Source organism: Schistocerca serialis, chromosome 3, assembly GCF_023864345.2.
Source record: "Schistocerca serialis cubense isolate TAMUIC-IGC-003099 chromosome 3, iqSchSeri2.2, whole genome shotgun sequence".
In the NCBI taxonomy this organism is placed as follows: domain Eukaryota; kingdom Metazoa; phylum Arthropoda; class Insecta; order Orthoptera; family Acrididae; genus Schistocerca; species Schistocerca serialis.
In genome coordinates, this window is record NC_064640.1 from 979,593,690 (window position 1) to 979,614,031 (window position 20,342).

The following is a 20,342-nucleotide window of genomic DNA, read 5'->3' on the forward strand; positions in this document are numbered from 1 at the left end:
GTATGTAGTTGCTGCAACTGTATCGTGTCAGATTTGAACACGAAAGTCTTTAAAATGTGCTGTCACAAAGCCCTTGTTCTATTTCATGTGGCATCTTGCCACAGCACATGACCTACACAAAAAATATATTTTCAGCACTTCACAAAATGCTTTCATCCCTACATGCACTCCCATCGTTAAAGGGCCACTCCATCTCCACACACCGAGCAGGTGAGCTCATTTTACATATGTTAGTGTGGTGTGGTGGCTGCGCTGGCTGTTAGGTGCTGTAACAAGTTGCCAGCCAATATGAGATCACTAACCAGAAATGACCAGAATTTCCTTGATTCTGACTGAGCATATTCTTCAAGACTCAGTGTTTGAATTTAAAATGTTGATGGTCGATATTGTTACTGAATACAATACATCGCAAATACATGCGAAAAGAAAAGACAAGACTGAGTTATAAGTGACACAGGAAAAGCTAGCAGCTGGGCCCGTTCGTCACGTGTTGGCTCATTACGGAATACTGCGTATCAACTGTCCTGTTTTTCCATTGCTGCTGCAACGTAGCAGTAATTTTATCATAATTGCACAGTGAAGTTAAACATTGCAAGCTGTTTTGGCAACGTCCAATCACGGATTATGTCAGCATTTCCTCTTCATGTCTCCCCTCTCCACAGTTATGTAATAATATTCCCTCAAATCCTCCTCCACCACCACCACCACCACCACCACCACCTGCGGCACGAACCATTTGTCTTTTGTGGCACTTATCTCTCATTCAGTCACGTCAAATGTTAATAGGAAAAAAACAGGATGAAGTCAGGTGAGACGTCGATAAGAATGTAGAATTGAGGTAAACCGTACTAGGAAGAAATGTAAAATCGGGGAATCTTTAGCATTGATCTTACGGATTTTTCACAGGGGCTATGAATTTTTGGGTATGGAATTGCAAAAATCATGAACTCGGAGAATGTAAAATCAAAGTTCCACTGTATTTTACTATTTAGAACTCTCATCTTTTAATATTGCCATGCCAACCAGTGGGTATCATTAGTCTGATAAACATGCTGTAATGAGAGTTCTTTTCGTCTTGGCTGAAGTACGCTTTCCCAGCAGAAACCTTACACTATATTACATTTTATAGTTTCTGTGACTGCCCGTTTGGGTCAGCCTCAATTCTTTTCAAATCATGGTAGAAAAGGAATGCTTAGACAACTGTTTAGATGATGCTTTGTAGACAAACATTCAGTTGTATTGGAGAGTGATCCAGAATGAATGTGTTTCATAGCACCTAAAGTTGGGATTCCATGTGCTGCAGGAGACGAGTGTACATATATGAGATATTCAGAACTGACAGTTTGCAGTTCCTAGTTGCTAACTGTTTCCTTGGCTATAGTGAGTGAAAACAGTGGCTCTTATTCCTTCTCTTAGTAACCTCGAGGTTTAACAATGGCTAATTTTTTTAAACTCACAGAACATATTGATAATCAAAGTTTGTCAGCTGTATCTAGTGTGAACATTGTACACAACCAGGTGGTGTGTTACTCACAAGGGCAGTTTTTTGGAGGACAGAAAACTGTTCGTGGTCTGAAGAGTACATGGGGCAGCGGGTATGGAAGTAAATTATGGAGAACAGTCATTTTATCATTGTGGGAATTGACAGTCATGTCCCACAGGTATTCTGATGCTTGTTGTATAAAATTGTTAGCAAGCATTGTTGTTTCTGCTGAGTGAGTGCCTAAGATCTAACATCCAAATAACAACAAAATGCAAGTGTGCAGCATTATTATTTCCTCAGTGATATATTGACGGTGATGACAAGGTGTTGTACAGTATTATCACAGGTAGTGAAATGTGGATTGCTCATCTTATCTTTCAAACTGAGCAGAAGTTAATGCATCTGCATAACACTTTCTCTCCATTTAAGACAAAATTTGGGAAGATAAAGTTTATAATAACTATTGTCCACGTGCTTGTGGCACTAAAAAGACATTTTGTTAAACAATTTAATGCTCATAGATGTGATGGGAAACACTAACAATTGCTCTGAAACACTACATCAGTGATGACAGGCCCTCCAGAATATGTTCAGTTCTATTCATATGTTGCACTAATTCATCACGATGCTTTGATCATGTGTTATACAAAACACAACAGATTTTCTGTGGAAGTTGGGCTGGAAGTAGTTAGACTGTCTGTCCAACAGTAGTGATCTTCTTCTCAGTGTTTTCTATCTTTTTGTACCACAGGAGAAATTCTTATTCAGTCAAAATTTTCACACTGTTGAATAGGCTCTGATATCAGTCACACATTGATTCCAAATCAGATGGCAGACCTTCATGAAGCAAATATAACAGCTGATTCCTCATTGTGGCAAATATGCAAGGTCTAGGAGGGAAGTACGTCAATGATTGCTATATCTGTTCCAGAACAAAGGAAGGAAGGATGATTAGGGTTTAACATCCTGCCAATGAGCTCAATAAAGACAGAGAACAAGCTCAGATTTGGGAAGGATAGGAAAAGAAATCAGCCTTGGCCTTTGCAAAGGACCAAGTCTGGGATTGACCTTAAGTGATGAAGGGAAACCACGGAAGATTTAAATCTGTAGGACTGTATGGAGATTGAACCACTGTACTTTTGAATGCGAGTTGAGAGTCTTACCACTGTGCCACCATGGTCAATCATATCTGTTGTAGTAAATGTTTTCAGGGTGCTGTCCTTCTGTTTACAGGCATAGGGGAACCTTAATGTATATCAGGTTTGTTGTGGACTTCTACCTGATGAGTCAACAGCTGTTTGCTGTTAGACAGTTGTTAGGGTTTTCATTTTTTGTTCTCAGAATTGGGAGTTTATGCTGTTTAGCTACATTTACTTGGATTTAGTGAAGAGTTACCTTTGATAAACTGTCACTAGCAGTTATACACTCAACTTCTTGCTTAGACTGCCCTACTAATGGAAGGCACAGTAACAGTTAATACTGTATTTTGCATATCATCAGTATGTGGTTCTTCATTTCTGGCATCATGGTCATCATTTTCTTGTGAAAATTTCTGTCCCAGACAATGGAATTAGTGCGTTTTGAGGAATGCAAAGAGTCTGTGAAGTTTATAGTTTAGTCTATTCTGCTGCTTCTTAAGGTGGCATCATTGGCCACTGCATGTCTGCCAGCTGAAACACTTCATCTGTGACTATACATTGTTTTTCCTCACTTAAGTTATTTGTATAATCAAACTAAATGTTTAATATAAGAGTAAATATGGAGTATTAGGTGTAATTGTAAGTAGTGCACCATGATACTACCATCACAGCACCAGAGAAAACCAGATTCACATGATACTTGTAAAGTTGAGAGTAGTCTGAGTGAGATGGAACACTTAGTGCAGCTCATAAAGATAAACTCATATTTCATTATTTCTTGTGTCAAAGTGGCTGCCAAGATGTAAGTTATTGTATTTCGTACTGTGTCGATACCTAGTTTTCAAAATCATCGTTAGTTTCTTCATGACAACAGAATAATCTGTGAAAAGTTTTCTATGTTAGAGACATTGAGAGATGCTGACAACTTCTCAAATGGTGGCGCTTCCTTCCCATATACTGGTTTCATGTAGTTGTGAATCTGTTTTTGTGATTTATCTTGGAGATGTAAGAAATTGTGTTCTCCTGCTTCTGTATTGTCAGTAATTACACCTTCCATTATTCGTGTATTGAAAAAGGAAAAATCTCCACTCATTATTATTTTGTATGTTTAAAATAGAAAGATGAAGACTGAATAGACAATTTAGGGTGCTTATAGTTCATTTCTGTCACTGCGAGTCCTGTAACTTGTCTCGATCTGTAGCGCTGTGTGAATTGTTTTCATTATAAAGATTGTAACATGTTGAGTGGGACAGACTCTTTAGATACGCGTTGTGTGTGACCTGCATGTGGCAATATGTTGCCCTTGTTTATTCTCATAGTTTGTAGTGCCCTTTAAGTATTAAAATGGATGCACATATCCATGGTAAAGTTAATCAAACATTAAACAATCAATAAATAAAATACAGTCAAAATAAAGCTTCATTTTACTATTCATTGTGTACAGATTTGACTGTTGAAAGATAATGTTGTTGTGCGTGTATTCAAATGTTAATGGAGATCAGGAGGTCGTTGGCTGCAAACAATGATTGTGGCACAGCCAGCTGCTGAAGGACAGAGAAATGTTTTCATCTCACGTGCATGTGTATTACACCTCTGTTGCGATAACATTGTTGTGTGTGATAACATTGTTGTGTATCTTTTATATACAAAGAAAACCCCTTGAATATGACAGTGGACTATGTATGTGCTTATAGACCAGTGTCTGCTACATTCATGGCATGGGAATAGTAATAATTTTTGAGTTTCTGAGGTGGCATACACACTCCTTAGTTCATTTGTATTTGTTTTTAAAGTGGACATATACTACTGTTGGCCACTATTGTGAATAATAAAAGAATTTTCACTGCTACTGGTGATACTAATATAAGAAATGGTTAATAATAATGAAAGTAGAAGTTTTTAACTGTTTTAATTTGCACTGCATATGAGGTATATTATTAAACTTTTGGAAGCACATCTCCTTCCATAATAAGTTTAGTGCTGTAAGGAAGTGGATCCTAAATTTTAGAAACATGCACATTCTTTTGTGACATGATGCCTAATTACCAGGATAATGCCGTTAAATCTTCAGTTATCAAAATCAGGCAAACATATTTGTTGCATGTCTTTATTGGCATATAATATGAAATTTGGTAGTGCAGAAATATGCCTGGAGAGATTATGCTTTTACATATTTGATATATAATTGGGTTGTTAAAATTCATAGCTGAAAATTAAGTTCTAGTTTTGTACAGTGACTGAGAATTCTTGTTCAAATTTCCATGTTTTATTCTTTGTGACATACATTCACTAGAAAATGGAGACAAGCTGCAAAGGCTTAAAATAAAATATATGCTGTTTGCTAAAATTTGTATCAGAAAGAAACTAAAGTCTAGTATGATCTTTAATTGTATCTTAAATTTCTTGTGTAAATTCTTGTTACCATGGGTCCCACCAAGAGTGCAGCTTCAGCTCTGGCAAATTAGTGATTCCTGTTGTTGTTAAAGAATGAGTTCTGTCGTACATGAACACAATCTTTTCACTTTTGTTACAGATTCATACTAGCATTTCAAGTTTACAAAATGTAGTTAATGCAGTAACAGATTTCTAATTTTTTTTTATGGGTCACACTGGCAAATTAAATCAGTTTTTATTAACTACTTGACTGCAAATGAGATACAGTTTAAACTTCATTACAAAATGACACAATAAGAATAATTTACATTAAGTTAGAGAGAAACTTAAGTTGGGTTAATTACAACTAAAGAAACACCATATCACAACTGTTCTTATAGAGGTAACATAAGACTGAGAATGAGAACCATAGTGATCTCTGTCTTGTACACCAGTTTTGTGAATTCTGAAAAGATGAGTTTTATAGAAAATGTTCATGTCCATGATCTGGACATCTCCTCTACTTCTACTTCTACATCTACATCTACATCCACATCCATACTCCGCAAGCCACCTGACGGTGTGTGGCAGAGGGTACCCTGAGTACCTCTATCGGTTCTCCCTTCTATTCCAGTCTCATATTGTTCGCGGAAAGAAAGATTGTCGGTATGCTTCTGTGTGGTCTCTAATCTCTCTGATTTTTATCCCCATGGTCTCTTTGCAAGATATACATAGGAGGGAGCAATATACTGCTTGACTCCTCGGTGAAGGTATGTTCTTGAAACTTCAACAAAAGCCCGTACTGAGCTACTGAGCGTCTCTCTTGCAGAGTCTTCCACTGGAGTTTATCTATCATCTCTGTAATGCTTTTGCGATTACTAAATGCTCCTGTAACGAAGCACGCTGCTCTGTGTTGGATCTTCTCTATCTCTTCTATCAACCCTATCTGGTACGGATCTCACACCGGTGAGCAGTATTCAAGCAGTGGGCGAACAAGTGTACTGTAACCCACTTCCTTTGTTTTGAGACTGCATTTCCTTAGCATTCTTCCAATGAATCTCCATCTGGCATCTGCTTTACCGACGATTAATTTTATATGGTCATTCCATTTTAAATCACTCGTAATGCCTACTCCCAGATAATTTATGGAATTAACTGCTTCCAGTTGCAGACCTGCTACATTGTAGGTAAATGATAAAGGATCTTTCTTTCTGTGTGTTCGCAGCACATGACACTTGTCTACATTGAAATTCAATTGCCATTCCGTGATTCCCTGCACCATGCGTCAATTCGTTGCAGATCCTCCTGCATTTCAGTACATTTTTCCTTTGTTACAGCCTCACAATATACTACAGCATCATCCGCAAAAAGCCTCAGTGAACTTCCAATGTTATCCACAAGGTCATTCATGTATATTGTGAATAGCAACAGTTCTACTATGACACTCCCCTGCGTCAGAGGAGTTAGCAAGTGATTCTGGATGGGAGACTGAGGACAATTCTAGAAAAAAGTTGGCTTACCCAACTCTAAGCTGGTGCTGTACTGAAAGTTAGAAAATTTTGAACCAGAGAACTCATTAAGTTAGGAAAGGAAGCTCATACTAGGATTTACAGTGAACATTGAAGTATGACTCAATTCATAGTGAACAGCCCGAGGCAGTAAGTCATTCTTGGAAACTTCTTGATCGCCCTACAAAGCAAGTTCAACAAGGAATATTAAGTCTCACCTCATACATAGACTGAATGACAGAGACTCAGCATTTAAGTTCCAGGAATCCTCATCCAGCACCTCACATTCTGCTTACACAGGTTTGCACAATGTGCCCCCTGTGCATTGTGTGCTGTCCATGTGAACTGTGGCTTTTCTGTATTTGGTTATGTCTCTAAGTGACCTGTGATCAATAGACAATTTCACTAGTACCTGCAGTGTAGGCTCTTCCACTTTTGACTGCATACCTTCCCACACAACGTGCTACATTTTGATCCAACACATTGTGAAACATTATGCCGTGCACAGATCTTATGCCAATAAACTAAACAGAATACAAAGCAAAAGGGAAGAAGGCAAGAGGAAGAAGTTTCATCACAGACGATATCAATGAGGAAACACAGTCCTGCTCTAGACATGTAAGCTTTTTGGATGGCATTGTTTCACAGAGGATGGAGAATGCAAGGATGGTAATATTGCAGTAAAACAGGCTAATCAATGAAAATGAGACAAGAAGATAAATGTAAAAAGTTTTAAAACTGTAATTAACATGAATAAGAGATTGTCTGAGTTACAGAATCATCAATGGCACTTACAGAAAGTACTGATGAATTTGCATTGTAGTTGCTCATATGTTTCTGAAGAGGGTTTTAGAGATTTTTTTTATGATGATGTGAATGTGTTAGCTTATGTCCATTGTATGAAGAGTATTTTTCAGCTGTTTGATCACACTAGGTGAAACCTGAGTTGAAAGTTGTGGATAAGAAAGAATGGTAACACTTTAGTACATGACTGGAAATGCAACTCCCCACTTGCCAACCTTATAGAAAGCCTGGGAATAAAGTTTGCCATTTATATGAGTGAGTGATTTGTCAGTCAACAAGGTCAGTCTGTAAATAATTATTTTTATTCAAATCACTTAAATTGGTTGAGTGGTTGACTGTAGGTGAAAGCTTGATTATGGTTATACAAGGAGTGCTTTTGTTGGCATGTAGTGCCCTAGCCACTTCAGAAAGTTCACCCATGCAAAAAAATGGTTCAAATGGCTCTGAGCACTATGGGACTTAACATCTTAGGTCATCAGTCCCCTAGAACTGAGAACTACTTAAACCTAACTAACCTAAGGACATCACACAACACCCAGCCATCACGAGGCAGAGAAAATCCCTGACCCCGCCGGGAATCAAACCCGGGAACCCGGGCGTGGGAAGCGAGAACGCTACCGCACGACCACGAGATGCGGGCGTTCACCCATGCATTAACAGTGTATTAATATATTGTAACACTCTGTGTCCTTTCAGTCTGGGTACCAGGTGATTTTTTTCTGTTCGTTTTCAGAAAGCAAATCATCCACAAAACAGTTCTACATTGTTGTAATATATATTAATTATATATATTAATTAATATTAATATATATTAATTACTGGTGCCAGAGCCAGTGGCTTCAGGTCTAAAGTGCAGATTTTTAAAATTAAGTATCATTTATATTAAGCAAGAAGATCAAGTTATACAGTCAATTTCCTTTTTAATATCTGGAGACCCAAATATGTTTTCCATAATTGGTAGCTTAGTTCAATTGGATTAAGACCCAGACTCGGAGTAAATCATTTTAGGCCATGTAACTGCTCTGTAATCGCCATGCTTATTATGTGTTGGAAATTACAATATGGCTTATCATAAAAATTAAAGAAATTAACTTAGCACCACACATTTTAAGGATTCCTCCTCCTCGTCATCATCATCATCATCATCATCATCTTCTTCTTCTTCTTCTTCTTCTTCTTCTTCTTCTGGTTCATTATCTTCATCCTGCCCATAAAGCATATTGAAAAGCAACCAACAGAAAAATAAATTCTGAGAATGAAAAAACCCATGAAAAAAAGAGAAAGTGAAGTTACAAGAGGGGTATAAAGTTGTTTGTACAGTTAAAAAACTATATATGTATGTGAGAGTATTTCTCTCAATTTTCAGCATTACACATTGTTATAAAGGGTTAAAGGCAACATAATTTTCTGCCTGTACCTTTTATATCACATGGGGTTACTTGCAATATTTCTTAAATGCAAGTTTCCATTCATAGAATTGACATGACTCATGGCTATGAGACATGTGTAAAATACATCTTTGTATAAATTTCTTTGTTCAACATATTGCCATAATAGAAAACATTGCATAAGCTAGTGTAATGATGTAGCATCACACTGACATTATGTCATGATGTAGAGTTTCATTTAGTCTTCTCCTAAGGTAGTTAACAGATTATTGTTGTTTTTCTATGGATGCCCAATAATGTCTTTCTAATTAATGTTTAGGTGCATATGCAGACTGGATTAACATCAATCCATCTTTCTTGTCATATGTCATTCCCACTGTCATGTCTGGCTTGGAGAACACTGAATCAGCACCTTCTTCCTCAATGGCTTTGAAAGATTTGTCAAGGGACTGCCAGTTAACAATTCAGCAGTATGCAGATAATATCATCAGATGCATTCAGGTACAACAAAGTACTAATATTTTTCAGAATTTTTAATGTTAAATGCATATATCATGTGCAAGCTTTACTAATAGTTGCATTGTGTGTCATATGCACTATGTAAATAATAAAACTGGTGAAAATTTGCACTATTTATTACTGATTAATTGCTATTGTAAGAAAGATCATCAAGTCTCATCTGAATGATTGGTAGGGTAAGACATGATCTTTTACAGAAAAAATATTGGGAACTGTGTTCTATTTAAACAGTGTGCTTTATTACTTGATATAATTATTATTTTTTATTTTACTTATGTGATTTTTAACATGGCTTATGCTGTACACACCATTAGAACTTGCTTTCTAATTTCACACTGAACTGTCCTGTCGGTGACAAAGCTACTGCTGCAGTCTGAATATGGTCTTCAAAAATTGTCGTAGTTTTAGCTGTACTTATCAGATGTGTATGTTGCAAACATTAGGTATCAACTAAACTTCTGTGGGGGAAAACTAAAAAAAAATCACATGTAGACATACTCTTTGCTAGTCTTAAGTAGCCTTGAACTTTTAGATTTCAAGTAGGCATTTTTTATGACACTACTCAAGAATTTGAGTACTTGATATGATGAGTTCTGCTCATGTCTGAAGTACTAAAAAGAGTGATTGATTCCCAGAGTCAGTAATTTTGTAGTACAATTTCTAGGTATTGTGTGCAAAGATGGTGCATAAATTCATCATAAAATACCTCTTTTTTGAAAGCAGGGATTATCAGAAGAAGAAAAAAACTGTTAAGTCTTCAAAACTGTGTACATTTTCAGGACACTTGATGCAGTTATCGGTATTCCAAAATACCTCTTTGGTGGAACTATGGAGCCATACTGAGTATTGTTTTGGCTGCTCTGCTGTTTTCATAGAAGTTAATCCTTGCAGAGTCAGACAAGTTTTAAATGGGGCTAGCTAGTCTGTACTGACTGTTCAGATTTGCATATTTGTTTGCTTGTTGAATGTGTCATGTGACACACAACAATTGTCATCAATGTTTATTGCTGAGTAGATCTAGGAATGTATATATACATTGTTTTGCAAAACTGTTTAACAGTTTAACACAAGTACAACAGCAGACGTGCTGAAAAAGTCTTGCCTGTAGAATTATGTTTTCTCATTCAGAAAATTTGCATTTTTAAAAATTACTTTTATTTGTACAAGTAAATTTCCAGTTCTTTTAATAAATAGAGCTTTTTCTGTTTGCTGTGGTGTGATGGATACGGAGTATTCCACTTTATGCTTTTTGTGACCTATGCTGCATTTGTGTGGTTGTAGATGCTGTGTTAAAATGGTTTACTCTAAATGCATCAAGACATCCTTGAAAATGGTTCTTAAAAATTCTTCTGGTGTGGTTTTCATAATATGCAGAACAAGTTCCATAATAAATTGGGGTTGAGAGGGGGGAGGGGAAGGGGTAATGCTAGTCATGTTTCTGGTATATTCAGTAAAGCCACTTGTGCACCCCATGTTGTTCCTCTGGGAACTCAGCCTTTTTTCACTAGGTACAGGCTGTGCAAACCAGGGTTGCCTGAGTTTGGGACTGGTAAGTGCTGCCAGTCTTCTGTAACTGAAACTCTGGGCATGCTTCTGTGACCGCCCTGTGGCTTGGAAAGTTGTGTGTCTCAAGGAATGGAGATTTTGGCTTAACCTTCCAGATGGTGAGGATGGTATAAACCTATATTTTAAAAAAATCTCAAGGTGTGCTGTGTACCAATGACATGCATGGCTATTGAGGCAGAACAGTTGTTAGCAGGCAACATCTTGGGAACCTGCTGCAACTCAATTGTGTAAGGCTTATGCATCCAAGGGAAGTCCTATCTGTGTGCACCCTTCCTTCCCTAGCTGCTCGTGGGACCGAGATGGCACCATCTAACGCTTCTTGGTCAACTCCCAGCAGAATAGGTGTACTGGTGGTGGATATGTTAGTCGGTATGGGGATCACACTGTCTGAAGTAGACTGCAATGTCGATCTTGAAGAAAGGAAGGTATGTGAGGTAAGAACAACAAAGCTTATTCCATGTGGTGAGCTAAAACCGCTGTAAAGCAATGCAACCACCAGTTTTCACCAAACATTATAGAGCTTCCAGCAGCTGTGCAGCAGGCAGGCCAGCACTGACACTGACACTGACATTCCTACAAAGTTTTCTTCGGCAAACAGACAAAGAGAAAGTATCAATTGCAGAAGAAGATGGGTTCGTAAACAGCTACACTGTGTTGAACTCGCACCATCTGATGGTTTTAAGGATTCCGCTTCTGGGTAAATGGAATACAAAGTGTGCCTGAGGCAACCATCTGGTGCCTCAACTAAACCTCCAACTGTAGCAGGATGTCCTCCCTGGCAGAGAGATAGGAGAAAGAAAAAGCTCACCAATAAAATGGCTCCCATACTACAGTGGAACATCAGCGATCTCAGGAAATGGATCTCCTAACTCGTGTGCTTGTGTTTACAAGATGCACATTTTAAACTTGCTGATGCCCCTGTGTCGTGGGGCTATATTCTCTACCACAAAGATGACCCAACTGGGAAAGGGCCAAGGGAGGAGTGACTGTATGTGAATAACACACACCACTCCTCTGTTCTGCTCCTGGTTACTGACCTACAACCAGTTGCAACTGAAATTCATGTGCGCCAAAGGTTCACAGTATGCTCTCAGTACTTACCACCACAAGATGCAATAGAGTCTGAGGCTTGTGCAGATCGTGTAGAACAACTCCCCTGACCATTCCTACTACTGGGAGACTTCAATGTCCACAATGTATTGTGGGGCTCAAACTCTACGTGGCCAGGGATCAAGTTTTATAGCACCCCATGTCATCTTAGAACCTGCGTATCTTCAGTGTGGGCAATCCCACTCATTTCAGTGCTGCTACTGGATCACCGTCAGCCGTAGACCTCTTTGCCCTCCAGCTCTTACAGATTCTGCTCAGTGGGAAGTTACTGATGACCTTAATCCACTGACCATTTCCCTCTTTGGACCCACCTGTGGACACTGTTCAGCCAGCTGTCTGTCTGAACACTGAAGCAGTATCCAGGAATGGGCAGACCACATTACACATGTGAACTGCAATGCCACTGACCTATCCATTCCATAGTCCTGGTCTTCTTAGAAGGCAGCCTGTACCATAGTGGACAGATGAGTACCACTCAGCAATTCAGGTCATGCACGCTCCTATGTGAAGGTTTAAGTGCTGCCCAACAGCGGAAAACGTCACAGCCTTTCGAGTAGCAAGGACCGACACTCGAGACACAACCGAGAAGAGCAATAAAAGGCCATGGCAGGTGTTCCTGGACTCTGTCAACCACTCTTCTTGTTCTATGAAAGCGTGGCAAGCCATCAGAATGATTTCTGGTAAATGCAGTTGGTTACCTATAGCAGCTGTGCAGAAGCAGGGATGTCTCCAAACACTGCAGGAAACATCGCCCAGGTAATGGCAGAGAATTTTGCGATGACTACTGCCAGTACCAGCCAGGATCCAACATTCCACCACTACTGTGCAATGGTGGTGAGAGGTGTAAGTTGGATTTCAGATCCAACTGTTCTTTCTCAGTGTGGGAGCTGGATTTGACATTGTCTGAGGGTCTCATACTGCACCCAGCAACCACCAAGTCCACTACAGCATGTTGCAAAACTTGCAAATAGAATGTTTTAATTAAATATGACAGTTTCCCAACATGTGGAGAGAGTCAGCCTTCATGCCTTTCCTCAAACTGGGAAAGGAGCAAAAGTGTTCCAGTAGTTACAGAAGCAGTTCCTTGACAAGCTCTGTGGGAAAGACCTTGCAGCGAATGGTCACCTGTCGTACGGTCGTGATATTGGAGACTGGGCAGCTGCTTAGCCGTTCTCAGTGTGGATTTAGGAGATGTCGAACTACTGTTGACAACTTGACCCAGCTAGAGGCGACTATCCGGCAGTCTTTCCTACATAGACAGCATATTATCTGATATCAGTAAAGCATATGGTACTACTTGGAGGCACAGTATTCTAGGACATCTTTGCCAGAGGGGCTTCTGTGGCCACCTACCCACATTCATTTGACCCTTCTTATCTCAGAATGATTTTTTAGGCACTTTGCTGGTGACATGCTGTTCAATAGTTTCCAGGAGCAGAATGTTGTTCCCTGAGGAAGTGTGTCGAGTATTATCCTCTTTGACATAGCCATTAACTGTATAATGTCTGCCTATAGGAGTCCTGCGCAGTGCTCCTTATTTTTTTTGACGTTCTGCGTCAATGCTGTATGATGTGGATCCTGCACTGTGCAGCAATACTTCTGAAGAGGACAGACAACCGTAGTTTAGGCAGTCTCTTTAGTAGGCATGTTGCATTTTGTAAGTGTTCTGCCAATAAATTGCAGTCTTTGGTTGGTTTTCCCCATAACTTAGCCATGTGATTTTTCCAATTTAAGTTGCCTTTAGATTTGTGTGATTTATTGTGTAATCGAAATTCAGCGGATTCCTTTTAATGCTCATATGGATGACTTCATATTTTTTATTGTTTAGAGTCAATTGCCACTTTTCACACCATGTAGATGTATTGTCCAAATTATTTTCAATTGGTTTTGATCATCTGACGACTTTACAAGATGGTATAAGTGACAGTATCATTTGCAAGCAGTCTAAGAGGGCTGTTCAGATTGTGTCTTAAATTATTTGTCTAGATCATAAACAGGAAAGGGCCTATAACACTTCCTTTGGGAATGTCAGATATTACTTCTGTTTTACTGAGTGACTTACCATCAGTTATCTCTCTACAACACTTGTACCCAGCAGGTTACAGTCCAGAATGCTCTTCTCTACCTACAAAGGCTGGGGAAGGAGCTGTCTTTCTGCTGGGTGCCAGGACACTTGGGTATTAAGGGAAACAAAATGGAAGATGTAGCAGTCAAGGAGGCATGTCGCGTTAATTAGATAGTTCAGTGTGCCATCCTGCTATTATCACCTCACTGTTGAAGTATGGAGTCGTGCATGGATGTGAAGAAGACTTGCTAGAAGTGCCAGACAATAAGCTGTGGCTATCGAAGTGAACAGCTCGACTGTGCGTACCTCTTTCCAGCAACACATACAGGATGAGCTCCTTCTCATTTGTCTTTGCAAAGGACACATCCCTATGATGCTTGGATTCTGGATCCAGTGAGAGGACTCTTCAATTTTGATTGTTTGTGGCATGTGGATTGCAGTGTGCCCCATTTTAGCTGACCGTGTTTGCTATTCAGACAGGAGGACAACAGCTTATTTATCTACAGATTGGCCCTCTGTTTTAACTGACAGTGACACAAATGTGGGATGACTTTCAAAGTTCTGTGAAATGTCCAACTTGTTCCCTAAAATGTTAAACAGAGGCTTTTAATGTGTTATCTGGGTGACTGGCTCATCCATGTTTTTTTGTAAGTGATAAGTCAGCCACATACACCTGCGTAATTTTCTATCTTGTATTATTTGTATTTAAATTGACAGTTTTAGATCGTACGACTGTATTTCTTCTATGAAATCGTGTGACGGTGCAGGTGACAGCGAGTGAAATTGTGAGAGATAAGTGCAGTTTTATGTCAAAGTGACTCTTCCTTGTTTTATAACATTTTACATGTTTTAACCACATTCCACAATAAACAATGTACGTATCATCTATATATTCTGAAGTGTTGGCAGAAGAGCCAACACCGTGTAGCTAGAGGAGGCCGAAATGCACGCTTTTAAGCTCACGCAGATTGGCGTGAGGTCTGGAACAGTTAAGGGAATTAATAGTAGCAAATAAAGTACGTTGTTATGTAATATTTAACTTTAATCCATAATTGGAGAACATCGCTCTTGTTTAGATATTATTACAATCTCAATATAACTGGTAATGGCGCCTTGCTAGGTCGTAGCAAATGACGTAGCTGAAGGCTATGCTAACTATCGTCTCGGCAAATGAGAGTGTATTTGTCAGTGTAGCATCGCTAGCAAAGTCGGCTGTACAACTGGGGCGAGTGCTAGGACGTCTCTCTAGACCTGCCGTGTGGCGGCGCTCGGTCTGCAATCACTGACAGTGGCGACACGCGGGTCCGACGTATACTAACGGACCGCGGCCGATTTAAAGGCTACCACCTAGCAAGTGTGGTGTCTGGCGGTGACACCACATATTCTCTTTCGATACGTTAACTGTTGTCCTAGATAAGAGTGTAGAGTGCTATGTGAATATTGTGTTTTTCGGAATATACTGACAACCTGAGGTAGGAGATGGTGGCATATTTTGTCTGTGTAATACTATCCATTATTTTGTTGTCTTGCTTTAAAGCCTTGTTAATTATATGTTGATAAGTGTTTCTGAGCATCCATTGCTTTTTACTATTTTTTTTCCTTGATAAGTAATTGTTTCATAAGTGAGGTCCAATTATTGGGATTATGTGGGCTATGTTTAGCATACTTGTTTTTGTATCTGAGGATGATGTGATATACAGTTAATGATGATGTCACCATATGTTGGTTAGAAGCTGATGATGTGTGTGGTTATTGTATGTAATATGCCAATCCAGAATAATTAATCGTTTGTCATTCTTCGCATTCTGCAGAAAATTTGATATTTTATGTAACTGGTTGAATTCTACAAGCAGCTACTAAATTTCATCCTTGTTTCTGTCAAAAAGGCTTAATTTGTCACCCCATTATCTTTTATAGCACACTATTTTGTTAGCAATTGTGCTATTCTTGTTGGAAAGTGTGTGCTCTAAGTTGTTGATGTAATCATCTGTTTGGTTATGATTATGCCCATGGCAAGGCTTTCTTCCTGCTGATGAAATTTTAGATTGAAAATGGAGTAATTCTAAGAAAGTAACAATTTCAGGACATCTCTCATCTTGGAAATTTATGGGATTTTTTTAGTGTTTTACAATTTCTATCTGGATCCATCTGTATTGTTTCATTCATGTGGACATTTATAATTAAGCATTTACCTCACTTTGGTTTTTTAAAAAACTTTTACCTATGGTGTATGGTCATACATATTTTTTGTAGAGAAGAATTTTCATATGTATAATACTGCCAGAGGATGTTGTTCAGCAGCTGGAGTGACTTTCCTTCAAACAGGACAATTTAATCTTGTGCATTATGTTTGAAATTACTCTCTCAGTTCAGATGTGTATATAAATTCTATGTTGTCACATGGTGACATTTGGGTCTGTGTTGCAGCATCTTATGGTGACATTATGTTTAATCCTTGAGTCCATAAAGGTATCTATTTCACCCTGAAGTCCACAAATCTCACTAGAGATATGTATCTTAAACCAGTGTGTCAGTAATGTGGCAAATCTTCATAACAGATGTTATTCTAGAATAATACTGAATCACTGATAATGGTGCCATTGTTGAGTTTTTAGGAGTAGAAAATACATAGCAATATCTGAAATTTTTAAAATGCTACATCTGCTTGTAATTTGAATCTAGTTGCATCAGGTTTTCACCTTCTGTCCATGTAAGAACAGCAATGCAGCACTTATCTGTTCTTGAGTGGAAGTGCATTTGAACTTCTGATGTATTGCAAGACATGCTTGAATGTTGGTGGAGAAATAAACAATTGGTATACAGATACAAGATAAATGTTAAAAATTCTTTTAGAATTAGTAAGTAATGTGTACTTTGTTGATCTCTGTTTATCTTAAATACAAATAAATAGCCGGCCGGGGTGGCCGAGTGGTTCTAGGTACTACAGTCTGGAACCGCGCGACTGCTACGGTCGCAGGTTCGGATCCTGCTTCGGGCAGGGATGTGTGTGATGTCCTTAGGTTAGTTAGGTTTAAGTAGTTCTACGTCTAGGGGACTGATGACCTCAGATGTTAAGTCCCATAGTGCTCAGAGCCATTTGAACCATTTTTGAACAAATAAATACCAGTAAATGAACTGCAGATTGCTTGCTTCCAGCATCTGAACTTCATTTAATTATTTCTTTTTCTAAAACTGAGATACAATAAATAAGAAACCAAATTTATTTGGATTGTGTGATTTATAAATATTCAGGTTATAGTTTCTGACAAATGCTATTACATGGAGTGATCAGTGGCACTTACTCGTAAATACTCGTAGATGTTGAACTATTTATTTTTCATAAAAATCCTGTATGTAGTGAGAAATTCTAGTAAGCCATTAATTCTTTCACATGGGAGTTACATAGAAAAGTCATATATTTTTTATGTAATTTCTAGGCAGCCATCATCAGTGGAAGTCTAGGACATGCTGAAAATATTAGACTTATGTATGCCTTGGGTCGTTTGCTGTCACCAATGCCACTGGAGAAGATAATGATGTATTTGAATGAAATACTTGTTCCTTGTGTTAGAGAATTGGAGATCCTGGCAAATTCTGAGGTATTTATACAATTTGAGACCAAACTTTTGTTTAACAAATAACTTCAATTACCCTTTTTAAATTAACTTTATATAGAAAAATTACTTTGGAAGTGGATTTAACTTTTAGATTTAACTTAACAGAAGTAATGATATTTACACCTTATAATATGTACCTGTATGTGCTGGTACAGGTAGATTATCATAATTTGCTATGAGTAAAAAGAAGAAGAAGAAGAAGAAAAAAGAAACTCTGTGTATAGGAGGCACACATCAATACTTCAATGGAAATACTACTATTCTTGGCATATATTCTGGTCTGACATTCGTGGAAGACAGCAGCTTACCACAAAGACTCGTATTACACTATCAGATATGTGTGACAAATCTTCTGTAAAAACCATTACCACACCTCAACTTTTATGTAAGATATGACAAAACTACCCCAATACACCATCAAAGATTTTATAAAATGTCAGTAATATAAAATCTTCGACAAAGTTATTTTACTGTGTAATGTGAACCAAAGTCGAGGTTTTCGTGTGTGATGTAATTTTTGTTTAGTTCACGAGTACCATTCAAAGTTACCTATATTGTAGAAGCATGTTCTAATTGTACTGCAAATATATGAATGATTCATGAGAAGAACATTTTATTTTGTTTGTTTTTACTAGCGCTGTGCCTGTGGGAGGCTATTTTTGTGAGGCATGTACACGGAAGCGCCAGAGAAACTGGGAATAGGCGTGCATATTCAAATCAGAGTTATATAAACAGGCAGAAGACTGCACTGTGGTTGGCAACGCGTATATAAGGCAACAAGTGTTAGATCGTTAGCTACTGCTGCAATGGCAGGCTATCAAGATTTAAATGTTTGAACGTGGTGTTATAGTTGGTGCACAAGCGATGGGACGCAGCATTTCTGAGGTAGTGATGAAGTGGGGACTTCCCGTACGACCATTTCACGAGTGTACCGTGAATATCAGAAATGTGGTAAAACGCCAGATCTCTGAAATTGCTGCGGCTGGAAAGAGATCCTGCGAGCACGGGACTAACGACGACTGAAGAGTGTTGTTCAAGTGACAGAAGTGCGACCTTTCCGCAAATTGCTGCAGATATCAGTGCTGGGCCGTGAACGAGTGACAGCGTGCAAACCGTTCGACGAAACATCATCGATATGGGCTTTTGGAGCCAAAGGCCCACTCACGTATCCTCGGTGACTGCACGACAGAAAGCTTTACACCTCGCCTGGGCCTGTCGACACCGACATTGGACTATAGATGACTGGAAACACGTTTCCCGGTCAGACGAGTCTCGTTTCAAATTGTCTCGAGTGGGTGGACGTGTATGGGTATGGAGACGATCTCGTGAATCCACAGACCCTGCGTGTTGGCAGGGGACTGTTCGAGCTGGTGGAGGCTCTGTAATGGTGTGAGGTGTGTGCAGTTGGGGTGGTACGGGACCCCTGATATGTCTAGATACGACTCTGACACGCGACACGTAGATAAGCGTCCTGTCTGATCACCTGCATCCATGGGCAACTCTGGCAGGACAGTGTGACTCCCCACACATTCAGAATTGCTACAGAGCGGCTCCAGAAACACTCTTCTGATTGTAAACACTTCCGCTGGCCACCAAACTCCCCAGACGTGAACATTATTGAACGTATCTGGTATCCCTTGCAACGTGCTGTTCAGAAGATATCCTCATCCCCTTGTACTCGAACGGATTTAACGACAGTCCTGCAGGATTCACGGTGTCAGTTCCCTACAGCACTATTTCACACATTAGTCGAGTCCGTGTCACGTGGTGTTGCAGCAGTTCTGCATGCTCGCGGGGGCGCTACACGATATTAGGCAGGTGTACCAGTTTCTTTGGCTCTTCAGTGTATATTATTTGAATCGAGTCTGTTCAATATTGGTTAGAAGCAGGGCAGTAGAAATCATAAGCAATGTGTGAATTCACTCAGTGAAGATTTTTCACACTACAGTGAAACCCCTGCATCTACACTTTTCAAGGGACTTCAGAAAATTGTGTAAAATGCGGGAAAATGTGAAATGTGGGAAATAACATTTAAACTGTAAAAGTTATGTATGGGACACCCCCTTGCATTTCTGCACTTTATGTATTGTATATGTACATAACAGGCATCAAAACACTTGTCAGGGACTTGTTTATTATCTAGTAAAGGTTTATTATTGAATAAAAACTGTGGATGTAACTGGAACTGCTAACTGTCTGGGAAGTAGAAACGTTTGACTCAATTTCAAATGTCATAATCGATGTTTTTGGAAAGGCTTCACCTGTCATTCATTATTTAAATAATGACATACTGCACCAGCTACGTATTTTTTCATGCTTAGCACGATGCATTTTGAGAATTTTCTCTCATTCTCTAGTGTAAATATGTACATAAATGTTTTGTTTAGCATTTGAATATGTGTTATTCTGCCTCTCATGCAATGTATTCGCCTTTTTGAGGTTATCAGGTACTGTGGCTCCTCAGTTATGTAGAAAACCACACACACACACACACACACACACACAACACACACACACACACACACACACACACACACACACACACACACTATCACTCACACTGTTTGTGTAACATCACAAAAAATACATACGAAAATACCGCACTTGACAATGAGAATAAATTCTCAAAACACATTTCGCTCAGCATGAAAAACATACATAACCGGCATTGTGTTTAAACTAAAAGCATTTGAGCAACGCATAGTGAATGATAGTGTCATCTAGCGCTATAGGTGTCCAAATGCTGAAACACACCAAATATGGTTTGACG

The 20,342-nt window shown here is 39.0% G+C and overlaps 1 protein-coding gene across 1 annotated transcript in view; it reads left to right on the forward strand.

Annotated features, from left to right (window-relative positions):
• LOC126471421 (importin-13) overlaps positions 1 to 20,342 on the forward strand; it is a 194,382-nt gene that overhangs the window by 83,696 nt on the left and 90,344 nt on the right. The window contains exons 10-11 of the mRNA XM_050099560.1: positions 9,015 to 9,196; positions 17,393 to 17,554. Coding sequence (XP_049955517.1) covers positions 9,015 to 9,196; positions 17,393 to 17,554 — 344 coding nt within the window. The remainder of the gene's footprint in view (positions 1 to 9,014; positions 9,197 to 17,392; positions 17,555 to 20,342) is intronic.